At 44.6% G+C, this 24752-nt stretch overlaps 1 protein-coding gene across 1 annotated transcript in view; it reads left to right on the plus strand.

Moving 5' to 3' along the window:
• Positions 1–1709: 1709 nt before the first annotated feature.
• Positions 1710–24752, plus strand: part of LOC109285947 (epidermal retinol dehydrogenase 2-like) — a 73599-nt gene continuing 50556 nt past the window's right edge. Inside the window, exons 1-2 of the mRNA XM_019498520.1 lie at positions 1710–1783; positions 21511–21703. Coding sequence (XP_019354065.1) covers positions 1710–1783; positions 21511–21703 — 267 coding nt within the window. The remainder of the gene's footprint in view (positions 1784–21510; positions 21704–24752) is intronic.

Genomic DNA, 24752 nt, shown 5'->3' on the forward strand with positions numbered 1-24752 from the left:
GATTACTCTGAGAAGATGATCAAGCAAACAAATTATTCCAAATGAATGGTGGCAAGAGGCATCTACCATGAATCAGCTTTTCCACATCAACTGCTTTATATGTCTGCTCCTATCTAGTAGTAACTAGAATCTAAACTACTTTGAAGTGTCCCTTCACTCCTTTAGGGCCTTGTTAAACATTCATTTTAGGCAGCTCCTGGAGCTCGTAACCCCTGGAGTATCCACACATTAACATGTGAAACTAGTTTTAAGCACACTTTAAGCAGCTTAAAGTTGTGCCACTCCAGGGCAGGTTTATCTCTGATCTGTGTTATAGTTTGTGTTCATTAATGTGTGACCACTCTCCATGGATGAGCCATCCAAGTTGCAGCCTCCCCCCCCACCCACACTTCTGCGTGGATAAACTTTCTACCCCCTGAACTCTACTGCCTAGGAGCCAGTTCTGGCTCCAAGCCAACTTCCCCTCCCACTCCCAGGAGTGCAATCATGTAAAAAGAGCCTGCAGGGCACATGCCAGCTAGCCAGATGCAGGGCATTGGTGGGTCCAGAAGTGAGGTCTCTGGGAGGGGTGGAGGGATAACGGGAAGGGAACAAGGTAGAGGGCTGGATCAGGTCCCCATGAGCTGAGGCTTCCTTCCCAAACTTGGGCAGTAGTTCCCCCAAAAGCACCTTCCCTCACTGCTCTCACCTCCCAACCACCCAAGGAAGCATGACCTGCACCCCAATACCAAACCCCAATTTATTAAAACATGAGACCTCTAATGTACTTATTATTTATTTCTTTTTAAATTATTTTTTTACTCCTTTTTATTTTATCTATAAGTGGCTGACTTCCTTTCAGCACTCTTCCCCCACTGACTCTTTGCCTCTCATCTTCATGTTCCTGCCACTCCACCCCAAGCCATCTCTCACACACTCCCACCTAGAGCAGGGATAGAAGCCTGTCCTAGCTCACCAGTGACAACTCACAGCTATAGTTCCAAGTCAGGCCCATGCTCACCAGCCTTCTAGTGGCAAGTTAGAGCTGTGAAGGTGGAGGAGAGTTGGCAAAGATTTTTAGTCTTAAGGTGTGACTGCTCCAAACTTGACATAGTACTAACGCAGATAAACATTAGAGCAGCTCAAAGTGCAACATGTAATAAGGCCCTTATGGTGTCCATACCCTCAGGGTAGAGTCTCTTTTTAAAGGAACTGTAAATGCTAGTTTGTTGTTGTTGTTATTATTTGAGGTTATATCATTTTCTGAGAATCTAAAGGCATTTTCCATAGGAAACAAGAAAATTATACTGTTTTAGATTTTAGAATCAGGTGAATTGAAAGGGATGAAATCATAGCTTTTCCTAAGGATCCTAATTTGTGGTGTCCTTTTAGATATTGGGGGTCTGATTTACAAAACAGTTCAGCATCCAGTCATCTGTAGGAACTACTTCACAGTCAGGGCAGCTAGGATCTGGAATCAACTTCCAAGTGAAGTGGTGCTGGCTCCTACCCTGGGGGTCTTTAAGAAGCGGCTCGATGCCTACCTGGCTGGGGTCACTTGAGCCCAGTTTTCCTCCTGCCCAGGCAGGGGGTTGGACTTGAAGATCTACAAGGTCCCTTCCAACCCTACTTCTATGATTCTATGATACTTTGTTCAATTTGAGACTTTTTTAAAAATAGGTAATTTAGTTTGACATTAGACGGGAGCTGTAGGCTGCAACCTGACGAGCATGACTGTGCAGTTTGTGTTGCCACAGGCACATCTTCAGTACCACATACTGCACATTCAGTTGTTCTCCGCACTGTAAGGGAGCAGTGTGGAGGGTTTCTTTTTGACCCCTGGGGTATCCAGAGGTCAAAAAAACCTGTGGAGAACAAAAGCAGAGCAGTGCACTCATGGGCAGTGCACGTCATGCAGCCTAGCTCTGCTCTTTCCTGAAGTAATGCTACAGCTGCCAACCAGGCTCTGTGTGGCAGAATCGCCACTACTGCAGCCAGTGCTGGCCCCAGTTTCCCCTACTATTCCTGGGGTAACTTGCCATGCACCAGAGTGTGCATGGCGCAGACATTCCCTGGAGACAACTAGTGGCAGCACAAGGTGTGCCACTACTAGTTGTCCCCAGGGAACAAAATGTCCCCACCATGTGTGGACATGGTCACGGAGATTAAATGCCCTTTCTTCTACCTCTCCTCTTTTCATAGAGGAGCCTGCATAGAGCCTGACTGGGAATGGGTCCCTATGTACCTAGAAAGAATCTAAGAAGATTCACAAATATATACTTACATAATTTTTCAATGCAAATAAACTGTTCATTCACCTCTCATAGTATCTTTTCTGCTTGTAGAGGCAAAGCAAAACATTTAATCACCTTTCAGTCCATTTTTTTAGTAACAAAGATTAAACATTATCCCTGAAGCCTCTTTGGAAATTATTTTTAATGAAATCTAATAAAAGCACTGGGATTTTGGCAGGCTGCTATTAAGAAGATTTTCTTCTTCGATAGGGACAGACATTCAAAAAGCTGGACCCTGAACCGATTCAACCTTTGCAGGTTTGTCTAACCTGACTAGATTGAACCACTTTGCAAGTGACAGACATTCCTTCTGGACTGCGGAAATGCAGGCAAGTGCCTGCAGTGACTCAGGCCAGGCGGTAGGGGGTGCTAGAGCATGCCCTCAGCTGCAGGGAAGCTGTGCAGGGAGGGGGGGACAAGGCCAACCTCAGCAGTAGCCTGAAGTGAACTGGCTAGGGAGGGGGTTTAATTCCCCCCTCCCTGTCTCACTGGCACGGACCCAGACCAGGGTCCACCTGGCACTCCCCACCTCGCCACTGCAGTAGCAGGGGCAAGGGCATGGCCAGAGGCTGGGCGGCATGGCCCCCTGAGGCAGAGGGGTCAGGGATGGAGTTTATTCCCCCCCACCCCTGGGGAACCACAGCAGGATCTGCTGGCCCTGACCACCACTGCTGATTGCTCCCTGTGTGGGGCAAGTAGCAGAATAAGCTCCCTCCCTGCCCCCTGCACCAGATGATAGAGGGAGGAGGGAAATAAACCCCCTCCATGCCCCAGCACCTAAAGGGACCATGCTGGCCAGCCTCTGGCCATGCCCCAACCACTGCTGCTGGAGTAGTAAAGGGGCAGAGTCCTGATGGAGCCAGCAGCCCCTTTCATGGTGTACCAGAGCACAGGCCTCTTCCCCACGAGGGGGCCAAGCTGCAGGCAGGAGTGGGACAGGCAGAGCTGCCACAGACTGCATGGGGTGAGTGGAGGCACCAGGGCTTGTAGGGGTGGCCAAAGCCCCCACACCCATCCTAGCGCTGCTGCTGCTTGCCCCGCACAGTCTCTGGCAGCTATGACCACCCTGCCCCAGTCCCGCCCCTGCCCACAGTGCAGCCCCCCCCACCAGGAAAAGGCTCACCATCCGAGACACCATGAGAGGGGCTGCTGCCCCTGCCAGGTCCCTTCCCCGTTGGTGCTCCAGCGGCAGGGATGGAAGTGGGGCCAGAGGATTGCCAGCACAGCTCTCTTAGGCTCCAGGGCGCAGAGGGGGTTTATTTCATTCGCCCTGCACAGGGAGTGATCGGCAGTGGCAGTCCTGCTGCGGCCCCCTGGGGGTATAGGGGGCTGAGAAGGGAATAAACCCTCTCCCTGCCCCCTCTGCGTCAGAAGGCCATGTCAGCCAACCTCTGGCAGCGCCCCGCCACTGCTGCTGCAGCAGCAAGGAGGGAGGGGTGTGCCAGGTGGACCCTGATCAGGGTCCATGCCAGTAGGACATGCCTGGCCAGTTCACTTTAGGCTATTGCTGGGGCTGGCCATGGTCCCACCACTGGAGGAGTGAGCAGAGAAGTGCCTGGCAGGTCCATGCTGGTGGGACAGGGGAGGGAGGGGAGAAATAAACCTCTTGCTTGCCCAGATATTGCCTTGGGGGGGTGGCATCTGGCCATGTCCCCACCCCTGTCTGCCAATGCTCTGGCTAGGGAGCAGAGGAGCAGGGCTAGCCCTGCTCCACTGGAGCAGACAACACAGCTAAGCCCAAGGCTGCAGAGCAGGATAGGATGCTGTGGGACTCTGGTTTAACTTTAAACCAGGAAGGGGTTTAATAGGGTTTAATGGGAGAGATATTCCATAAATTGGTTTGAGCTCAATCAGTTAATTCTTATTCTACATTCAACCAGGTTTATCTCAAACCAGTTTCAGCCATTTTGAAAATGGTTTATGTGCACTGAGGTTATGTTCTGTTACACATTTAAACCAGTTTCTGATCACTTAAATTGGTTTAAATTGGTATAACTTCTGTCCCTAGCCCCATAGGAAAAATCCTGCCCATAGCACAAAGCCTGAGTAACAGATAAGGGAGCAGAGACTGTTTTACAGCTTCCCTTATGCTCTCAGAGAGCACATCAAGATGAGCATGGTCGTGCAGCATGTGGCACTGCAAACATGTTTTCCACACTGTAAGGGTATGCTGGCTGAGCATGCACTGTGCCAGGGTTTTTTTCCATGGTTTTTTTTGACCCCTGGATATCCTGGGGGGGAAAACCAGAGCAACGCATGCTCAGCCAGCACGCACTGCCGAAAAGTGAAGGCAGGCTACCCAGAGCTGCGCTCTGCTGCCAGCCAGACTCTTCATAGCAGAATCGCCACGGCTGCAGCCCCAGGAGGCCCCCAGGACCCCAGGTAAGGCTGCTGGGGCCAGCACAGTGCTGGCCCCAGCCTCCCCTACCCCACCTGAGACAACTTGCCACACACCAAAGCATGCGTAGCACAGGCATTCCCCAGGCACAAGTAGCAGCGGCACAAGGTACACCGCTGCTACTTGTTCCCGGGAAACCAAATGTCCACACATGTCTGGACATTCCCAGAGTCTTTTTACCCCTGAAATATGCAAATCCCTTTACTCCCTGCCTCCCTCCCATGCCTTTATGTAGGACTAAAATAATGTTTTCAGGGCATGGTCCCCTAACACGTAGGATTTGTAGGCATTCTATGTCAGGGCCTGCAATACTGCTTCTCTCAACTTATGCACAGAGGAGCAGCACTGATTCAGCCTCTGTCCCTTTCCACAGTCCCTGGAAGAGGGTTTCCTAGAGCTCTTACTGTGAAGGAACAAGTCATTTTTTGTTGCAAGTTTCGAAACATTCTGTATCTAACTTCAGCCAGTTTGGTTTAACAAGGAACTTTTATTTTGGCCATGCATAATTTAATCTGTTTCTTCCTGACAATGCTGCCATTCTTTTGGTCACCTCGAAATTCTCTGCTTTGTTTTCACCTGCTGGAAAGTAGAGAAGTACCTATGGAAGTGTTCTTAACTGTTTGGGGTTCTTCAACACTTATGAGGCCAGAAGAGGCATAACTGAAGCCAAACAGTTTTGAGAATGACAAATACCAGCAAACCAAAACTATTTTATAACAATTAATGGGGGAAATAAGCTATTCAAGTTCATTTCTTTGATATGTAACTTTATTTTTGTGTGATATTTTTTCCGTTCAAACTATTGTGTCCTCTTTCCGTGAATAAAGAAAGATATGTAACCTATTACAAGAAATAAAAAAGGAAAATCTATGATATCTGTCTTAGTTGCATAATGAACGTATATCTAGGTCACATTTTAATTACAATTCACACCTTTATGGACAGTGTCAACTAAAAGATCAAGGATTTAATGGTCATGGAGAAATTGAGATAATCAGGCCACAATGTAGGAGAAACGGTAACAGTACACATTATTTTATACCCTCTGGGTGCATCTACACTTCAGCTTTACTGTGGAACTGACTAGTCTACACATGCGCCTGTATTTGGGCACAATAAATTTAATTAACTCCACTGTAAGTTAAGTACTATCCTACAGCTCAGTATTTACGTGCACTGAAACACATGTAGATGGTGACTAGTGTTGGCCAGGTCAGGAGAAGCTACAGTGCAGGGGCAGCCTGCCAGCTAGGCCCACACTGTAGCACCCTCGTATTCTAGTCAACCCCTCCACAGCACGTTGAGCCAGGGCAGAGCAGTTCCAGGCTGGCAGACTGACCCCCTGAGCATCCTGCTAGTCAGGGACGCTCTGCCCCATCTCATAGATTTCAGAGACATTAGGGCTGGAAAGGACCTCATAAGATCATCAGGTCCAGCTCCCTGCCCAAGGGGCAGGAAGTCAGCTGGGGTCAAAGGATCCCAGCAAGATAAAAGTCCAAATGTTTGGAAAGGGAGGAATAAAGTTCTCCTCTGTTCCTAGCATAAGAGACTTATTGGGAGAGGGTCTAGATTATGCCTTGGGGTCCCCTTGGTTCAGCTGACTAAGGGAGACCACCATTTGTGCTTCAGATTGAGGGAAGCATCCCAAGTTCTTGCAGTGGGTCGAGTACCCCTCAAGGACTACTAGACCTGTGTTTCCCAGGGGGCACTAGGCCAAGATCAGTCCAGATTCTGGGTGATGGTGGCAGTACACACAGACTTGCAGGTGTGCTCCAGGAAGGGGGGTCAGCCAGAGGTGAGGCACCTCCAGGGAGGCACTCAGAGCCTGGAAGGTGGTTGGGTGCAGAGAGGTGGATGGCTCAATACAGGAGCATCCCCTACTGGCCCACCACAGCTCCCTCACAAGATCCATGCCAATGGTGGGCATATATTCATCTTCACCCTGGTCATCCTGTATCAAGTTCAGCAGGGTGGTCCCTTTGGGCTGGTGAAAAACCAATGCCAAGGAATCATTAATCTCAATGTGCTGTGTGGTCCAAGGCAGATGTGTAAGGGTTGTGCCTGGGAACAATAAACTCTGGTGCAAACTGCACTAGAGTTTATCGCTACATGTTAATTGTACATGTAGATGCACCCTCTGTTATTGAAAGTGCTCCCATCTGGCATAGTAACATCAAGTATTTATGTTGTATACTGTTTTAGACTGTATACAAGTATTTATGTTGTAGTCAACATCAAGTATTTATGTTGAACACTGTGACATACTTTTAGCAAATTGCCCACTCTTTTTGCAGTTTGCACAGAACTATTCTCTTGGGTACCCAACATAAATTGTAGTCTGCGTAGAGATGTCGTGATAACATAACTATCTATTCAGATTCTAAAATTGGGGTGATTTTGACTAGTTGTTCATGTTTTTGGATACTTTGTATTCCTTCATGTACCTTGGCTTAATGTTTTGGCTTCCATCATTGCTGATTCAAACTGACTAGCAAGGAGTATAGCTTTCTCTTGTGTCAGGTGTGTTTCAAGCTGTAAGCATCCTCTAATGCAATTAGATTCTCAATGAGTTAATCGTGAGTCGTTTCATCTGCCATGTTTCCAAAGTCAAATGTAGCCACCAGCTTGTGTTGTACTGATTCACCTGGCTTCTGTGCCTGCTGGTGGAATTTATAGTCTAAGCCCACAACCTTTACTGTATTGTTTGTCATACCTAAAGGCCTTGTGCACTATCATTTTTTCTGCTAGAGAGAGGCATTCTGCTCCAAGTCTGAGTATCTGGTCCAGCTCTGTCAATCATGGCAAGTATGTAATTGTCAAGGCTCAAAGCCAAGCAGTAAAAGGTACTGTGAGGTTACCTACACATGTGGGGGGAATGGCACAGGCAGATTCAGAGGTAGCAAGGGCAACCTCATTTCCAATTTGTTGTTTTGGGGACCAAATGGCAGCAGCCTGATCTGCTTAGCACACTCTGGGACAAACCATGGCTGACTCACAAAGGGAAAGAGATGTATAAAGCAATGTGGCTAAAGAAATGGACACAGCTAAAAGTACTTGAGGGAAACACCTCTAGGTATATTCTGTAAGTATCTCTGTTATAGTCTCACATTAGGATGCAGTAGTGTACTTTCTACACTCCTAAGTCAGTATTTTGGCATCGCAGACACCTCCTAAACATCCTTGTTTGGATGTGCTTCTCAAGACAATCTAGTTTTCCCGCATATACACACAAAATTTTGTTTTAAATCTGGCTGAAAATGGAAACAGCCACAAGGCCAATCTGAATTGGTCCTTAACCCCTTTTAAAATCTGTGTATTGATTACACTTGGCAATGAATAGCACAGGTGTCCAAACCCCTAGCTCTGCATTTGAAGTGGCATACAAGTATACAGACACACCAGCCTCAAGTTCCCAGGACCTCTTCCTACCTTGTTTCTCCAAAGTCAACATTCTCTCCCCTTACTGGGATGATTTTCCATTACTTATCACCAAAGGCTGTCATTCCAGGCTACTTCTCACAGTAAAAACACTTTCCTTACTAGGAGCTCTCCTGCTCTGCACTGGATAGCTAGGGAATTCCTACTCCCACAATTTCCCAGGCCATATTGACTGCCCTACCCTGGTGCACAGTTCTTATTGATCCAAGGAGGGTGGAGCCAGAAGTACCTGGCATTCCAGGTCTGAAAAGGATTTGCTATCTGCTGATGAAAACCTGAGCAGTCCTAAAGTATTAAAGTTGATCCCTTTCAAGGCAAACAGTAGAAAACATGGAGGCAAAAAAACTTAAATTCTGTTAAATTGTTTCCCTTGACCAGCATTAATAGCAATGCCTCAAGTAGCAGATACAATAGATTACTTTACCTTTTCATAAACAGATGGTTTGATCTCTCATAAATTTCCCAACTTCTCATTATAGATCAGGAAAAACATTTGAGATGTTAGCATTTTAATAAATAGTGTAGGTATTACAAACCAAAATAATTTCATTGACGTTCCACAGTCCAGTATGGAGTCATGAAGAAGAATATTATGGCACCATTCTGAATCACACATTGCTCTTCCATGATCACACTAAAAGTACCCTCTAGTCAAACATTACACTAGACAAGTCTGCTTGATTGAGTACATGGTTTTTCAAGGTGTGCTGCTTTTGAAGTGAAAGAATATACTTTTACTGTGTGTCTCAGTTTCAGAGATCATGGTATCTATGTAACTTGTTCATGAACAGTTTGAGTATTTTAGTGTGAATATAAGTAATTTGTCTGACATATTCCTGTGCATGGAACCAATCCCACAATTTTATTCAAGGAATTTGAGGGAGGTCAAGACAAAAATGTTCTGCCATGTCTCTACCTGGTGGAAAACAAGAAAATGATACCAGTAAATAATTGAGTCTGCTAGTGACATTCCACAATTATCTGACATTGATTGCTATTCAGGTCAAAACGGAGTACAATTGCATTGCCTTTAGCCTCTTTTACTCAAAAACTTCCAGAGTTTTCTAATACAAACTGCCTGACAACAGGTTGGCTATTAGCTCCCTCTAATGGCTCATTACAGTATGAAGAAGCAACTATGGAAATCAGAAGTTAAGGCTTTCCAAGTCAAATGTGGAGAGATCAGTAAGTAAAATAAATAAAAATGTTTTCTGTGCCAACAATTCCCAAAAAAATCTCATGTCCCTCTGGGAAAAGTCCATCTTTTCCTCATATACTTGAAAAGACATAATTAGTGATTCATATATAAGAAGTGATGCTTTAGATAGTAAAAATACTGTAGAAACTAAATGTAAGATGACATATTTTAAGAGTCATATAATTGTAGTAATTGTTGGCCACATGTTTCTTAGCTTTATCTTTTCAATCATGATTGACTATAATCATGAATATTTGGTCCATATGTTAAAAGCAGCTGGATTATGACAGTAAATTTGCATGCTAATATATCATCAGTCTGTAACAAACAGATTTAAATCTGTATCTCAGCATAACCATTCTTTTAATGAAAGCTCAGTGTTTTAAAACTACATGTCTTAAGCAAATATCCTAACTGGGTAGTCAGTGGTTAGCAGTCAAACCATAGAAGCTGAACAGACAACAGGAAGTTGTAGACGGATCAAACTACAACAAAAATAGCATCAAAAAGTTATGCTTATAAAGTTCACTTCAAGATATAGCTCTTATTCAAGTGTAAGCTTCCTGTGGTAATGCCAGATGAAGGTATTGTAAAGCTAATGTGATGCTTGATCTGTCAGATCCCCATAGATACCCAAGCTGCTCATCTTATTCACAAAAGTTTCAGAGCACTGCCACACTAGAGCAACTGACAGTTGTTAGTGTACTTTTTTGTCTAACATTCTTCTTACAAGAGAATGTTATACAAAAAGTCTCAAAGGGCTGAACTGTGCAGCCTTCCTGCTGCCTTCTTCCTGTATCCTTCTTATCAAACTTTTAATTCAAAATGGTGATGGTACAGTGCAATCTGAAAACGTGTTACAAACCATTTATTGTGGCCTCACAGACCACTTGGTGGTCTGTGGACCACAGTTTCAGAATCATTGTGCTAGGGGATAAGCACATAATTGCCCAGGTGTATGCCACGTAAACATGTCAAGGTTGTTATGAATGATCTAACAAGAAGTGTCAACATGTAATTAGAGCTACCATAGAGATACAACTGAAGACCACTGACTAGACTATAACTTCTAATGACTGACATCAAAGGCTGTCTGTCTGCAACCTTTACCTTATCTGAGCTTGGGTAGGATAGCTGTACACATAAAAATAGACTCCCTGAACTGTAAACAGAACAGTAAGGTAATAGACAAAGGAGATAAGACTCATTGCCACTCAGTAAATTTGGTAACGCACTAGAACGCTTGCCTGATTGCAAATAGGATTGCATACATTCTACGCCAGGTAAAATGAGCCATGGCTGGCAGGAGAAGCTGTCAGGCAGAGCAGACCCAAACAGGGTGCAGGGCCTGGGGCAAATCAGTTCATGGGGGGGCCCCACCCTGTTCCCATGTGCCCTGGATGCAAAGAAGCCACCGCCACATGGTGGGGGGTGGGGTAGCGAACAGCCTCACACAAAGCTGGAGGCGGTAGCACAGAGTCGCTACGGCCCCTCTGCCCGGCTCTGCGGGACCCCCAAAGTGCGGGGCCTTGGGTGGTCACCCCAATTCACCCACCCCTAGGGACAGCCCTGCTGCCAGGTTAAGGAAGATGCTTATAAACTTTGCTTTACTCTTATAATCCAGTGAACTGTTAGTTTCATAATTATTTATACTGAATTTTAAGGGGATATAAAAATCTGTGTTGTCTGTAAATAACTGTAGCAATTAAAAGCTTAACTCATCTTTTCCAATACTCTGCATGAGTGCACATCTAATTTTTATTTTCATAGTTTCATAGTTGGTAGGGTCGGAAGGGACCTGAGGAGATCATCTAGTCCAACCCCCTGCCGTGGCAGGAAAGAGTACTGGGGTCAAACGACCCCGGCCAGATGTTCGTCCAGCCTTTTTTTAAAGACCCCCAGGGTAGGAGCCAGCACCACTTCTTTTGGAAGTTGGTTCCAGGTCCTAGCCGCCCTGACAGTGAAATAGCGCCTCGGATGTCTAGTCCGAATCTACCCTCTGCCAGCTTGTGTCCGTTGTTTCTTGTAACTCCTGGGGTTGCTCGGGGGAACAGGGACTCTCCCAATGCCTTCTGGTCCCCATTTTGTCAGTGCTGTTGAAATCAATGCTCAAGCTTAGTTCCATTTAATAGGAACTAATAGGGAAACTGCACAAAAATTTGTATCTTCAGTGAATATATGCAAAACAACCAGCTTAAAAGTATCATTACCATATAAGAGAGAGTGTTTGAGTCTCAGTTTCTGCCTTGAAACTAAAAGGTCCAAGCATATTATGGAAATGCCCTACATTAAAAGAAAAGGGAAAAAGTCATCTTGCACCATTGAATGACTTTTGAAAGAACTAATTTGTCCATCTCTGAAAGGAACTTGCTTTGGGAATTTTGCTTCAGCAACTGAACCAAATCATGCTTGATGTTTAAATAACTTGTGTTTTTTATTTTTCTAGAGAAAATGTTATTTTTGTGCATATATATAAACCCTTATTAATTCTGACTCTGAATGATTTTCAGTGAAGCTGTTGGATGCTGTTATATACAGAATCTTGGAATATAATATCTTGTAAGTGCAAAAAAATCCAACCTGGATGATATTTTTCATATTCCTAAAATCTAACCTCCGAAATCTCAATAGTCCAGCATAAGCTAGGCCATTTCAATTTTGATAATTTTTTTAAATTAAAATGTCTATCTATCTATATTGTAGTTTCCATTACATTATACAGAAATAACAGTGTGATAATGAAACATTTAGTATATTTAATTGTATGGTACTTATCAGCATTATTTAGCTATAACCCACCAGTAACTTCAGTTTTTCTTAGAATAGGAAAGAATGTGGTGCAAGAAAAATAAATTTAAGTATAACCTGTTGTTTATATGGATTCATATAAATTGCTGAAAGTGGCTAATCCAAAAATCACTGTCAGCCCTGTCATTCAGAAGCATATCCAAAATGATACAATAGGAAATCAAAATGAGCTTCACCCATCTACAGAACTAGCCATCATTATATTTCAGCAAACTAATAACTTAGACTAGTTATTCACTCTCTTGCCTAGTCATGTGCCAGAGTTCTGAGAAACCAATTGATCTTGCTGAATTCACTAAAGGCCAAAAAGATTTAAACTACTTTGGACTGCATTCAGTAATTTCCAAAAATCAAAGAGCCCTAAGAATACCCAAAAAGAAGTTCAATTCCAGCTCTACTAGGAAACACCCATGTTGCAGTATTCCAGTACCTCTACTGATTTGAGGGCTTTCTCTTGAATCCAGAGACTGTTAAGTTACTAATTTTATTTATAGATTTTTCTCAGGTCATCATTTATCTTCTACAGTAATTCTAAAATCTGGGCAAACACCTGAAGAAGAGTTCCTCAAAAACTGCACCATCAAACCCATGCTCTACCTATGATATATAGATGACATCTTCATCATTTGGACCAAAAGCCTGCAGTCTCTAATTGACTTTCATCACAAATTCAACAATCATCACTATTTCTTGAATAGTCCAGCACCAACATTTCCTTTTTAGACACCATAATCAATATCTAGAATGGTAAAATACAAACCATATGCTAGGGGGGCTATCTTAAACTATGTTATTCAGTTTCAGAACAAAGCAAAAACAAATATAACTATTGGAATGTGCACTCATTTGCTAGATTATATATTCAGTTTTAAAAAACACTAACTGGGAAAAAAAGAGCAAAATAGTTGAAAAGTTATTGTGCCATTAGTCCTGTATTCATTATAATGAATTATGTGTCTCTCATTTAGATTCATAAAGGAAAATGTCTTGACAGTTCCTGAAATATGTCACTGTCAGTCATTTCTACACCTTGAGTTAATATTATCACACCTGAGTTAAGGTTAACTATAAACAGTCTATAAGACTATAGAATAGAAGACAGTCATTACCAGGAATAGCTAAAACAGGGGTGTGCAAAATGCAGCCTGTGAGCCAGATGCAGCCCTGCAGGCCATTCTGTCTGGCCCACAGGGCCCCTAAAAATTTAGAAAATTAATATTTATCTGCCCCTGGCTGCCTGTCATGTGGGCCTCGATGGCTTGCCAAAACTCAGTAAGCAGCACTTCGCCCAAAATAATTGCTCGCCTCTGGGCTAACAGATAGCAAAATAGCAGAATAAAAGATAGTTTGAATAGTGGAACATCAAGACTATTAAAAAGGCTAGAGGGCCATTGACACCTGGGGAGTGGAGACAGATTAGCAGGAATCAGGGAAATGGTGAACTGTGAATTCAACCAATTCTCTCAGCACTGCCTAAAAAGAAATGTGCTGCCCCTCCCAAGCAGTTGATTTTAAAGGTGAGGTGAAGCAGAAAACAAAGGGGAGGAACAACTGTACTACTGTGTCGCCTCTGAATCTGTCCCCGGCTTCAGCAAATTCTGAGGTTCCACACAGTGGCATCAGGTCTAATCTTCTGTTTCAAGATTTGCTGGAGAACGACATCTGCCTATGTTTTATTGGACTTTGCCAACACCCTCCAATTTCTGTCAGTTTCTCTGCTGATTCCACAACATCCAGTAGATGGCATTACTGTATAACATATTTCTTTGATTCCTCTTATTGGAGTCTTTTACTTTCACTGTTTTCAATGACTGTATGTTTGTATTAACCAGGAATATTAATGGAAATTGCCCCTCCCTGTTTTTCATTTGATAACATTCTGGAGTTTCATTTTCATTAACCAAAGAAAGAGAGGAAAGTTCCATGCATTGTCAATTATGGAGGTATAGGTTGTAGCTGTGTTAGTCTAAGGACACAGTCAGACAAGGTTCTCTGGGTAAATCTGATATCTTTTATTAGACCAACTCAAATAGTTGGAAAATTCCTCTTGGCATGCTTTTGGGTATAAATACCCTTCATCAGTTATAAATGCCAATTATGATTGTTTTTGCATAAATTACTAACTAGAACTTGAATATTTTATTTAACCCATTTCCTCTCCTTGGAGAAGAAGAGATTCCAGCTTCCATTTATTTGGGGGGCTTTAGGCATTATATCTCATATGGATATATGGAAAGCCAAGCAGTTTGCTGTGCATATTTTTCATTTAAAACTTTAATAGCAGAGATTGAGCCATTGTAATTAAACTATGGACACTTATGCTCTTTCTCTGACCTCACACAAATATATTTTCTTTAAACCTGCTAGTTTTGCAGATCATATTATGATTTTAAAATCTGTCAATTTCTATCAATTTCTAAAAAGTCAAAAAGGGACCATAGTATAAGATCCAAAAGGAAAGCAATAACATTAAAGCTGTGTTCAGTCTTTTTGCTGCATTTTATATTTGCTTTTACAAATTGTTATCTTTCTCCAAGAATTCTATATGCCTAATTTTTTAGGTGAATTTTGTTGGCTCCATTCTAGGACATGTCTCAGAATCATTCACAGTGAAGCATGTGCTAATACTTTCTTGCTAATGACTATAATCTCTTATAACAGTTAGTAAAGGGGTAGTTGTTGGGGATAGGTGCAACATGGCCACAGCCCATGCCTACTTCTTAACAGTGTATACCATCAGGGCACTGGAGAGCACTATCACCACGAATCTCTGCTACTCTTTTCTTGCCCACAACTTGCTGTTCTTTAACTCTCGGGAGCTGGATGTGCAGGCTGGTGATGATCCTGGCAGGTCCTCTCAGAGCAAGTTCTTTGTGGGCTCCATCTCCCCTCACACCCCACTCATGTCCTGGATTCCCTGCATCAGGGCTCAAGTCTTGTATCACCCTGATGCTGATGACAGCTAAACACTGGAGGACCCAAGGCATGCCTGAGAGTTTAAACCCCTTTTACTAGGGCCATCTAAGGCTATCTGCCAAAGTCCATCACCCCTTGGGCCATGAATCTTTCAAAAATGAGATCAGTCCACCACACATCCATTAAGCCAACAGCCTTAGATCAGCTTTTTACAGATTCCAGGGTTAATGAGTCTGGGCCAGCCTTTAGAAGCCCAATTATATAATCCAGAGGGTAATAAAGAAGAACAAAATAAAAAATGAACTTAAAGCATCTCTCAGTCCTGGGCTGATCAGCCCATCTCAGTCCTTCAGGTCTTATCCCTTCATTCAATAGACAATCTAAAAAATAAAAATCAATGGGGCTACTCATTAAGGATGGCTCTACTCTTTAAAGATGGCCCTACTCTCTGCATGAAAAAAGCGGGGAAAAAAGCTTCTTGCTGATCCCTGCTCCCTGAGTTGGCTGCACAAGGTAAGAGCCTCCCGGGATTCTTCCAGGAGGCGAGTTTTCCCTCCAGTCAATTTACCTCCACAATGGGGAATGGGAGCACAGTCCCAACTCTCCAAGGAACTGAACAAAAGAAAAGGAACATAAAAGAAATCACCTAAGCCATGCCCATGGACTCACATACTGCTTGCAGTGGTTCCACTGCTTCAGCCTTTGGCCAGCCATCTTTACAGGATTCCTGTCTCAGCAGGCCCTGGAGTATTGTCAGTGGTCCTCTGACTACTCTGCATGGAGGATCTCTCTTCCTCTCCTGCCACTGGCCACCAGTATTAGTTGGCAGGGGAGACTCAGCACTGTCTCCATCCACTGGATGCAGTCCTCCATCAACTGCCACTCTCTGGGGCCAGAAATACCCTCCCAGATCTTCTGCTTGCCTATCCACAGGGAGCACGTGCTGCAGAAATGTGGCAGCATGTTCCCCGCTCTGGCCAGGCCTCTCACTGCACCTGAGGTGCATGTTCTCCACGTAGGTCTCTCAGGGCTTTCCTCTTGCACCGCTCTTTTCTCCTCACAGTGGCCTACCTGGAGCACAAGTACCACAGGTGGCATGGGCAGCCAGTGTGTGTGGCACCCAGCACGTCAGGGAGTATACTGGCAGCATGGCAGTTGAAAAGGCAAGAAGCAGAAAGCAGAGGAAGAGTTCAGGCATGGAGTTCAGAAAGCAGAGGGGCAAACTGGGTCCCCTTCCTTTAAAGGGGTTTAGAGTGGCAACCTATTTCATGGCATGCCTGCCTAGAAAGTTGGCCCCTCTACTGAACAGTACATCTCAGCTTTTGAAGTCAGAGTGACTTTATTATATGGTTGTATTCTGCTGTCAATTTATTTGTCAGGAAAATTATATTTATTATCTGACCACTGTTTCATAGTGCCAAGGAATGTGTTAAACATTTCACAGAAGGAAGATGTGGCTTCAAAGCATTTACAATCTAATATTGTATGGAATGAAATAAGAGGGATACAAACAATAGAGGGAATATACTGTATGAGGAAGAACAAGAAATATGGTGCAGTGGGTTTATGTGACATTTCTTTGTTTCAGCATATGAAGTTACATTCTTTTTTGGCAGGTCAAAGAAGTCCAACTGTAGATAGCCCTGTTTTAAAATACATCACTTGGTTGCCATCCAGACAGTGGCCTGCCTCCTATTCACACTTTTTTGGCAATAGTCCAGTTCCCATTCCCCTCACAGAAACAATCTATTAAAGCAGTAAGATACAGCAGAAATAGAAAGGGTTCAGAGATGGGGGTTTTACAAAAGGAAGCAGTAAATGGATGCTGCTGTAGATGTTTTAATACATACCCAAATATTTTCATGAGCAAGAACGTAGGCCACCCTGAACTATATGTGCAAGGGCAGATCTGGGAGGGGGAAAGGGAGGCAGGGGTGCAGTGGTGTAGTTGCACCCGTTTTGATTCTTGCTTCACCCAAACTTTAAAACCAGCACCCTAGGAGGGGAAGTAGCATTTCTATTCAGGCAGTGCTGAGACAGTCAATTGACTTCATGGCTTATTTTCATCTCTTTTATTCCTGTTAATCTCTCTCCACTTCACAACCCTCTCTCCTCTTTAATGGTGTGGATGTTCCACTAGTCAAACTATCATTTCTTTTGCAATTGACTATCCATTAACCATGTCTGGTAAAGCCTCTCTTCTACTTCACAGCCCTGCAGATTAGTCCTAGCTCTAGCTAAAAACTTTAACTCAGGTGTAGAAATGACTGACAATGACTTATTGCAGGCACTGTCAAGATGCTCAAGAAGGCTAGATTTTGTTTTATGAATCTGAACAAGAGACATACGTTTAACTATAACAGCTACAAGACCAGTGAAACAATATAGTTTGACTATTTTTTGCCTAGTTTGTTGTGGGGGTTTTTTCAAACTGTATATATAATCTAGAAAATCAGTACACATTCCAATAATTACATTTAGAGAGTCTAGAGATAGTGTTCATATTCTTCATTTGCAAGAAACCTTATGCAATGATTTGTCCATATATCAATGTGCTTGGAAAGAACTCTGCTTACAGGTGATTATACCCTAATTGCCAATTAAGAACAGGTCCCTGCACTCTCTTCTGCAACAAGTCACCTGGATAACACAGGAACTGGACCATGATCCAGCCTGTCAGTTGCATTAGGTTTGACAGAAAGAGGGTGTCTCTCATCTGAGGCTGATGACAGCAGCAGGCAAAGTGACTGACATTGGCTACCGCTTTTCCTCCTGTTGGCAAATACTGAGAGCTCCTTACTTACAATGATACAAGGGGGCCAGGGCACCTTTAGTCCCTTATCACAGGGCTGGCTGGAGGCATCGCCCAGCCCAGCATATAGGAAGTGCAGGCAGCCTACCCCGGACAACATGCCCTGGTCTTGCTGGGACAGCTGTGAGTGGGGCAGACTAGGCAGCTTCTGTTGCCACTGGGGAGCACTCACCCTGCCCAAGTGCAGGTGGTGGCAGGTCATTACAGAGAGTGAGGTGGGTGGTGCCCTCTGCTGCAGGGTATCGGTCTGGTGCAGCTGCAAACTGCAAGGCAGGTGCTGTGGTGGCTGCAGCCTGGGACTGGAGCTGTCATACCGTGCCAAGGGTGTGCTGTGGCAGGGCAGCCAGAGGAAGGCCCTGAGGCTCTGCCTCCATGCAGGGGAGTTGGAAGAGTGACTCCCTTGGGTGTGCTGCAGGCTTTGGTTCCTGCTGCCTCAGCAGCAAGGACACCCCTCTGGATCCTGGCCTCTTTTCCTGACAATGCCCTGTTTTAGCCATGTGTGTCTATGGGCAGCATGGTGAAGGGCACAGTCATTATGTCTCTAGTATACGAAGGCAGAACCAGTGAGGTCATCTTCTATTTGCTGCTTTAGGTAGGTTGAATCCATTAGTGAGTAGATGCAAGGTAAAGTGTTATTGCAGGTGAGGCAGGATTATAACCAAGATTACTGATCACAATCAGGATTACAACAGACACTTCATCAACTTCCTTCTCATGTCCACAATGCTTCCCTGCCCTGCCTTCTTCAGACCTGCAGGGCAAACACTAACATGGTATAATGAGACACAGACTACAGTATCTTATTATGGATTTCATAGACATTAGAGCTGGAAAGGACCTCAGAAGATCATCAAGTCCAGCCCCCTGCCCCAGGGGCAGGAAGTCAGCAGGGATTATAGGATCCCAACAAGATAAACATCCAAATGTCTCTTAAAGGAGTCCAGAGTAGGTGCTTGAACCACCTCTGGCAGCAGTCTATTCCAGACCTTGGGGGCTACTTGTAGCTAGTTGGAGTTCCGTCGCAGCCTTGGCTTTCCTGGTTCACACCCTGCAGGTCCAGACCAGAGCACAATATTCCTCCTTGGAGGTGGATCCAGTCCTCCATCCTTTGTAGGTCTGTCTTTTTAGATGCAGGAGGTCTGCTAGTTCCCTGCAGAGCCAAGGGGGCTGCTGTGCCCTTTCGCTGCCTTTCCTCCGAAATGGAATAGACTTTGCTTGTGCATCCAGGATCACTCCTTTGAGGAGCAACCACTCATCCTGCACTCCCCTCCCCTTTGGGTTGTGGCCCTTTAGGGCTTCACTGACAAGCCTCCTGAGCTTGTCAAAGTCAGCTTTCCTGAAGTCGAGGATTTCATAGATTCATAGATTCATAGAAGTAGGGTCAGAAGGGACCTTGCAGATCATCAAGTCTGACCCCCTGCCCTGGGCAGGAGAGAAAACTGGGCTCAAATGACCCCAGCCAGGTAGACATCAAGCCTCCTCTTAAAGACCCCTAGGGTAGGAGCCATCACCACTTCCCTTGGAAGTTGGTTCCAGATCCTAGCCGCCCTGACTGTGAAGTAGTGCCTTCGGATGTCTAGTCTAAACCTACTCGCTAACAATTTGTGGCCGTTATTCCTTGTTACCCCGGGGGGGCGCTAGGGGGAACAGGGTCTCTCCCAAACCCTGCTGGTCCCCCCGGTGAGTTTATAGACGGCCACCAGGTCCCCCTTCAGTCTTCTCTTGTGAAGGCTGAACAGGTTAAGGTCCCAAAGCCTCTCTTTGTAGGGTCTGCCTTGCTGTCCCCGGATCATGTCGGTGGCCCTCTTCTGGACCCTCTCAATGCTGTCCACATCCCTCCTGAAGTGCAGTGCCCAGAACTGAACACAGTACTCCAGCTGCGGCCTGACCAGTGTTACATAGAGGGGGAGGATCACTTCCTTGGCCCTGCTTGAGATGCATCTGGGGATGCATGACAAGGTACGGTTAGCCCTACTGACCGTGACCTCGCATTGTCGGCCCATGTTCATCTTGGAGTCAATAATGACTCCAAGATCTCTTTCTGCCACCATGCTCTTAAGAAAGGAGTTTTCCAGCTTATAAGTGTGCTGCTGGTTCCCACTGCCCAAGTGCAGCACTCTACACTTGTCAGTATTGAAACCCTGCATCGCTGACTGACTTGCCAACTTTACAGTGGATGGTGAAGGTAATCAGCTCATGGTCACTGCCACCCAGCTTCCCTTCGATCGTTAGGTCACTGATTAGGTCAGCCCCCGTTGTCAAAACCAGGTCAACCAGCGCTTTACCTCTCGTTGGCCCGTAGACTTCTTGTGTCAGATAGAGCTCATCCACACACAACAGAAAGCTTTGCAACCTCTCGGATTTGGCCGAGCGTTCTTCCCACGAGATGTCTGGGTAGTTGAAGTCTCCCATGACAACCATGCACTGGGAGCATGCGGCCTCAGCCAATTCCCTGGCGAACTCCTGGTCAAGCTCTTGATCCTGGGTAGGAGATCCATAGTGGACTCCCACTATTGTGTCCCCTGTGCCATGTTCCCCATGGATTTTAATCCAGAGGGTCTCCAGTCGTCCACCCTGAGTGCCAATGTCAACTTGCAGGGACACGTAGCTTTCCTTGACATAGAGAGCTACACCCCCACTACTCAATCCCTCCTGTACAGGGTATAGCTGTCTATACCTGTGGTCCAGTTATGGGTAGAGTCCCACCAGGTCTCCGTTATCCCTATGACATCGTAATTATTTGTGTTAAGCAGGAGGACAAGTTCCTCCTCTTTATTCCCCAAGCTCCTGGCATCTGTGTACAGGCAGGCAAGTGTCTCTTTAGGGGCCCCTGCCTTGCCTACATATCACTCCAGAGCTGGAGCAGGGGTGGGCTCCCTTAAGTGCCTTCTGGCCTTGCAAGGGTTGCTCAGCGGCCCATCAGTGGCAGTGGTCCCCCCATCCCCCGGCGGGCTTAGTTTAAAGCCCCGGTGGAGCAGGTCAGCCAGCTTGTATGCCACTCCTCCTAGATTCTAATATCCCATGCTACATATATTGAAGCTTGTTTCACTAAATGATTGACCTGAGAAATGCATAATCCAAGGAAACCAAGCAGCGGTCCATCTGATCAGAGGGAAAACTGACGCTGTGTCCAGTACTTGCTTAATAGTTTGCATGTTTCTTTGCCTGATCTTGCAAGATTATAAAATAATTCACAAATAACTTGCAGGGGCAAGAGCTTATTTGTAGAAAAATGATGTTATAAATGTATGACAGGCCCAGACAGCAGTGTGCCCAGGGCAGCCTGGTACCCAGGGTAGCTGCTACACCCAGGGGCAGCAGTAACTATTGGTTGCCACTGCCTTCACAACACCAATTATGCAGCTGCAGCAAAAGCCAAGTTTTCCCTCCCCTATCCCCACTGGCATTCAGGGTAGTTGCCCCTCACTAGCTATGTCAGTGTGTCCAGACCGTTCTGTTCTTCCTAAGGGTTTCAATGATATTATGTTTTTAATTAGCAAATCATCTTCATCAACAGCTACTTGAACAATCATGTCCCACATAAACACCATATTGGAGACAATCACATTTTGGTGTTAATGGTATATTATTACTTTGAGGGGGGGGGGGGTTCCTGTTTTTTCCTACACAAATTTGTTGCAGGTAAAATAGTGTAACAATATTATAGGGCTGCAAATGGGACTGGCAGGGATATTGTCTTAAATTTTGCCCCTCTAGGAGCCACGCTGGTTCTCTGGGACATTGATGAGGAAGGGAACAAAGAGACAACTTACCTGGCTAGAGGAAATGGAGCCAAAGAAGCATATGCCTACAGGTGTGACTGCAGCAATAGGGAAGGAATCTACAGAATGGCTGCTCAGGTATCCAGCATGCATGGGGAGGGCTCTGTGGGTTCCCCACATACTGGATCTGAAGCCCAATCTGTCCAGTCTAGGACTGTGCCACACACAACACCCATTCTAGCTAGTCCAGGATCCACACTGTATGTGGCACCTGCCCTGGGCCAACTGAAACAGTTGCCACATGAAGCTCACACCCTAATCTGGCCAGAGTGGGTGCCATGTTCTGTCCTTTTCCCTCCACCTTGAATTTTCCCTAATGTAGTTTATCCAGCAAGCACTGCTAATCTCACCTTCCCATCCCTCCCCTGCAACCATAGAGCACTCTCTTTTTGTGCTGTTCCAAAAAAAGCCCTTCCTGAAATAGCTGCTCAATTTCATTATCTTCCTTCCCATTCTGGGCCATACTGTCCTCTTTGTGCGTAGTTGCTGCAGGACAAAAGGAAGTTGTAGCTGTACCTGCTACTTCTGCTGCATAAACCACAGCTAAAACTGTTATAAAGCATGATGGTTAACCTGCAAAGACAAACTTGTCAATTAATGTGTGCAAACGAATACATATTCCCAGCTACCAGCATCACAGCAAAACCAGGTAGTTAGAAGTTCTAAGAGTTTGCTGCCCAAAAAGAGGTGGATCATGGGACAGCAAGAGAAGAAACTTTGGATTTCTAATTTGACTCTTTGATGTGGGCTTCTACTACGGAGCCCAACATGGACCACAGGAGGAATCCAAAGTGTGTAGAACCTGGCAGCAAAAGGGAGCATGTAAGGAAAGCTAGAGAGAAGTGGATAGCAAGGATTGATTTGCCTTGCATTTTGCTGCTTCACATTCTGTCCTGAAGCATATAATGACCAGTTGTAATTTAATGGCCTTTCTGTAAAACACATTTGCCTTGATTCAACAATCAGTTCCTAGTGGACAGCTGTGTACCTCACTAACCACCCTAACAAAGGACAGCAACTAGAAATCTTGTTGGAAGAAGAAGTCTGGGCTGAAGCCGCGTAAGGACACTGTTCTGTAGAAAGGACTTCAACCTATAATATATATTACCTGACGCTGATCCCCCCCACCTAGCTGATGTCTGTGGCATCTTTATCTGAAATGTATTTGAAATGTAGGACTGTTCTCAATAAAATTGTTGCCAAATCAGCCATGTGTCAATGAACTAATTGCCTTTCATGACAGAATCATTTTATTGAAAGAAAATTCCAACCAGCTCTAGAGAGTAAAAACCTCTGTTCTTACAGATGAAGTTTGTTTTCCGCATGAATGTTTGGGTGCACATTTTGGCCAGATAGAATTTCCCCAGACCAGTTGGAGTACCTGGGAGGGAGCTAGGCAAGAGGAAACTCTAGTTAGAATACAATTCCAAGCGGTGAGAAATCTTCCAAATGTTAAATGTGAAAATGATTCACTTGCAACAGTATTTTTCCTTCAACTGTTAAATGTATTGTAACTGTTAAATAAGGGCACAACTGTATCTCCTTCAGAGAGGAGGTTGGTTGGTACCTAGCAGCACCTGCATCATCATAAACATCTGAGGCCTAAGAGTGGCAAGCTAAAACTATTTCCTTCCAACTTCAATACAGAGATGGCACTGACAAGTAGCTGGGAAAGTATGTGCCTTTTATAAATTAAAAATTGTTACCAAGCAATTTGGAAAGAATGGTGCAGCAACAGACTTATAACTGAAGCTTTCATTTGTAGTCATTTGAGATGGTAAAAATGCAGAATTATCATATTCCTAATTCTCACATATACATGTGTGCCCATTAGGAGGTGCTAGCAGCAGTGACTGTTATTTACCGAATGTGCCGGGGTGTATTAGACAAGGTGAAAGCATGTGAAACATCTCCCTACCCCAAAAGTATTTACAACTGAAAAGGAGAAAAGGCAGCTAAATTGTGGGGGGGGAGAAAATACTGAGTGATGAAGAGAGAGGTATTTAGCTCTGTTAGTCTCAAGTCAAGCAGAAAGCAAGAAAGAAACTAACTCCTTTGGAGAGGCAAAAGCTTTCCTCTGTGACAGCCTACTTTGACAAATGTTATGAATGGACTTGCAGAGAGCAGAGGTGCTAAATAGGAAGAGAAAATGTAATTTAAATATAAATGGAAAGGGGAGGAAAAAACAGAGGGAGGGGGCAATACTGAGAGAGGTAAACACAGCAATTAACCCACTGAGGGACATAAAGGTAAGAAAGGCTCTTCCAGGTAGTGGGTTAAGAACCCAGAGCTTCTGTTGAGGCCTTACTTAGAACAATCCAGTCTGTGGATGATTGCTTGCTCTGCAATTTTGTGATCAACTTGGTTGTTAAAGATTATTGTTTAAGAACATTCCATTCAATGATGGAGTTTCAGAGAGGTTAAAGTATCCTGCCACAGGCTTGTCTGTCTTTCTGGAAGCAATGTCAAATTTGTGTCCATTCATTCTTTCACATAAGGACTGCCCCATCTCTGCTGTGTACATAGCACAGGGCATCTGGAAGCAGATGTTGGCACATTAAAGTGAAATTTAGTTTTTATCTGTTAGAGACACTGGCTTTTGTTTCTTTTCACCTTGTCTGTTCCTTCTGTTTCTCCACATATGATGCTGCTTTTTTCTGCCTGACCTAGTATAAGTGCTAACACTTAGTTTGAAGGTCCCAAATAGTTTCCCACATAGCCTCAACTGTTTCTGGAGACATCAATCCAACATGTGTGGCTTTTAATTAATTGTTTTGTTTTACCCTGCTGTTTCCATCCCGTTTTCCCTCAACCTTCATTCATTCCCTTACATCCTTGCTCCAACACACTTGCCCACCCACTGGTTTTATATATATATATATTCAAGTAGCTGAAACCTAGCTAATTTTTTCCAAGTGTAACTGCCCCCACCCCCCAACAGAGCTGCCTAACTTTTCACTGAAGACTCCACCTCTCTGTTGCAATCCCTGACTCCCTGCTGTATTCTCAATGTTTCTGGCAGGCAGAGGGGTTTTTATTATTGTTTATTAAGGGGAAGATATTTTCAAAGGCACCAACAAGAGTGAGGTGCTTAATTTCCATGGCATTCAATGGCACCACTGCCATG

Source organism: Alligator mississippiensis, chromosome 3, assembly GCF_030867095.1.
Source record: "Alligator mississippiensis isolate rAllMis1 chromosome 3, rAllMis1, whole genome shotgun sequence".
Lineage (NCBI taxonomy): Eukaryota > Metazoa > Chordata > Crocodylia > Alligatoridae > Alligator > Alligator mississippiensis.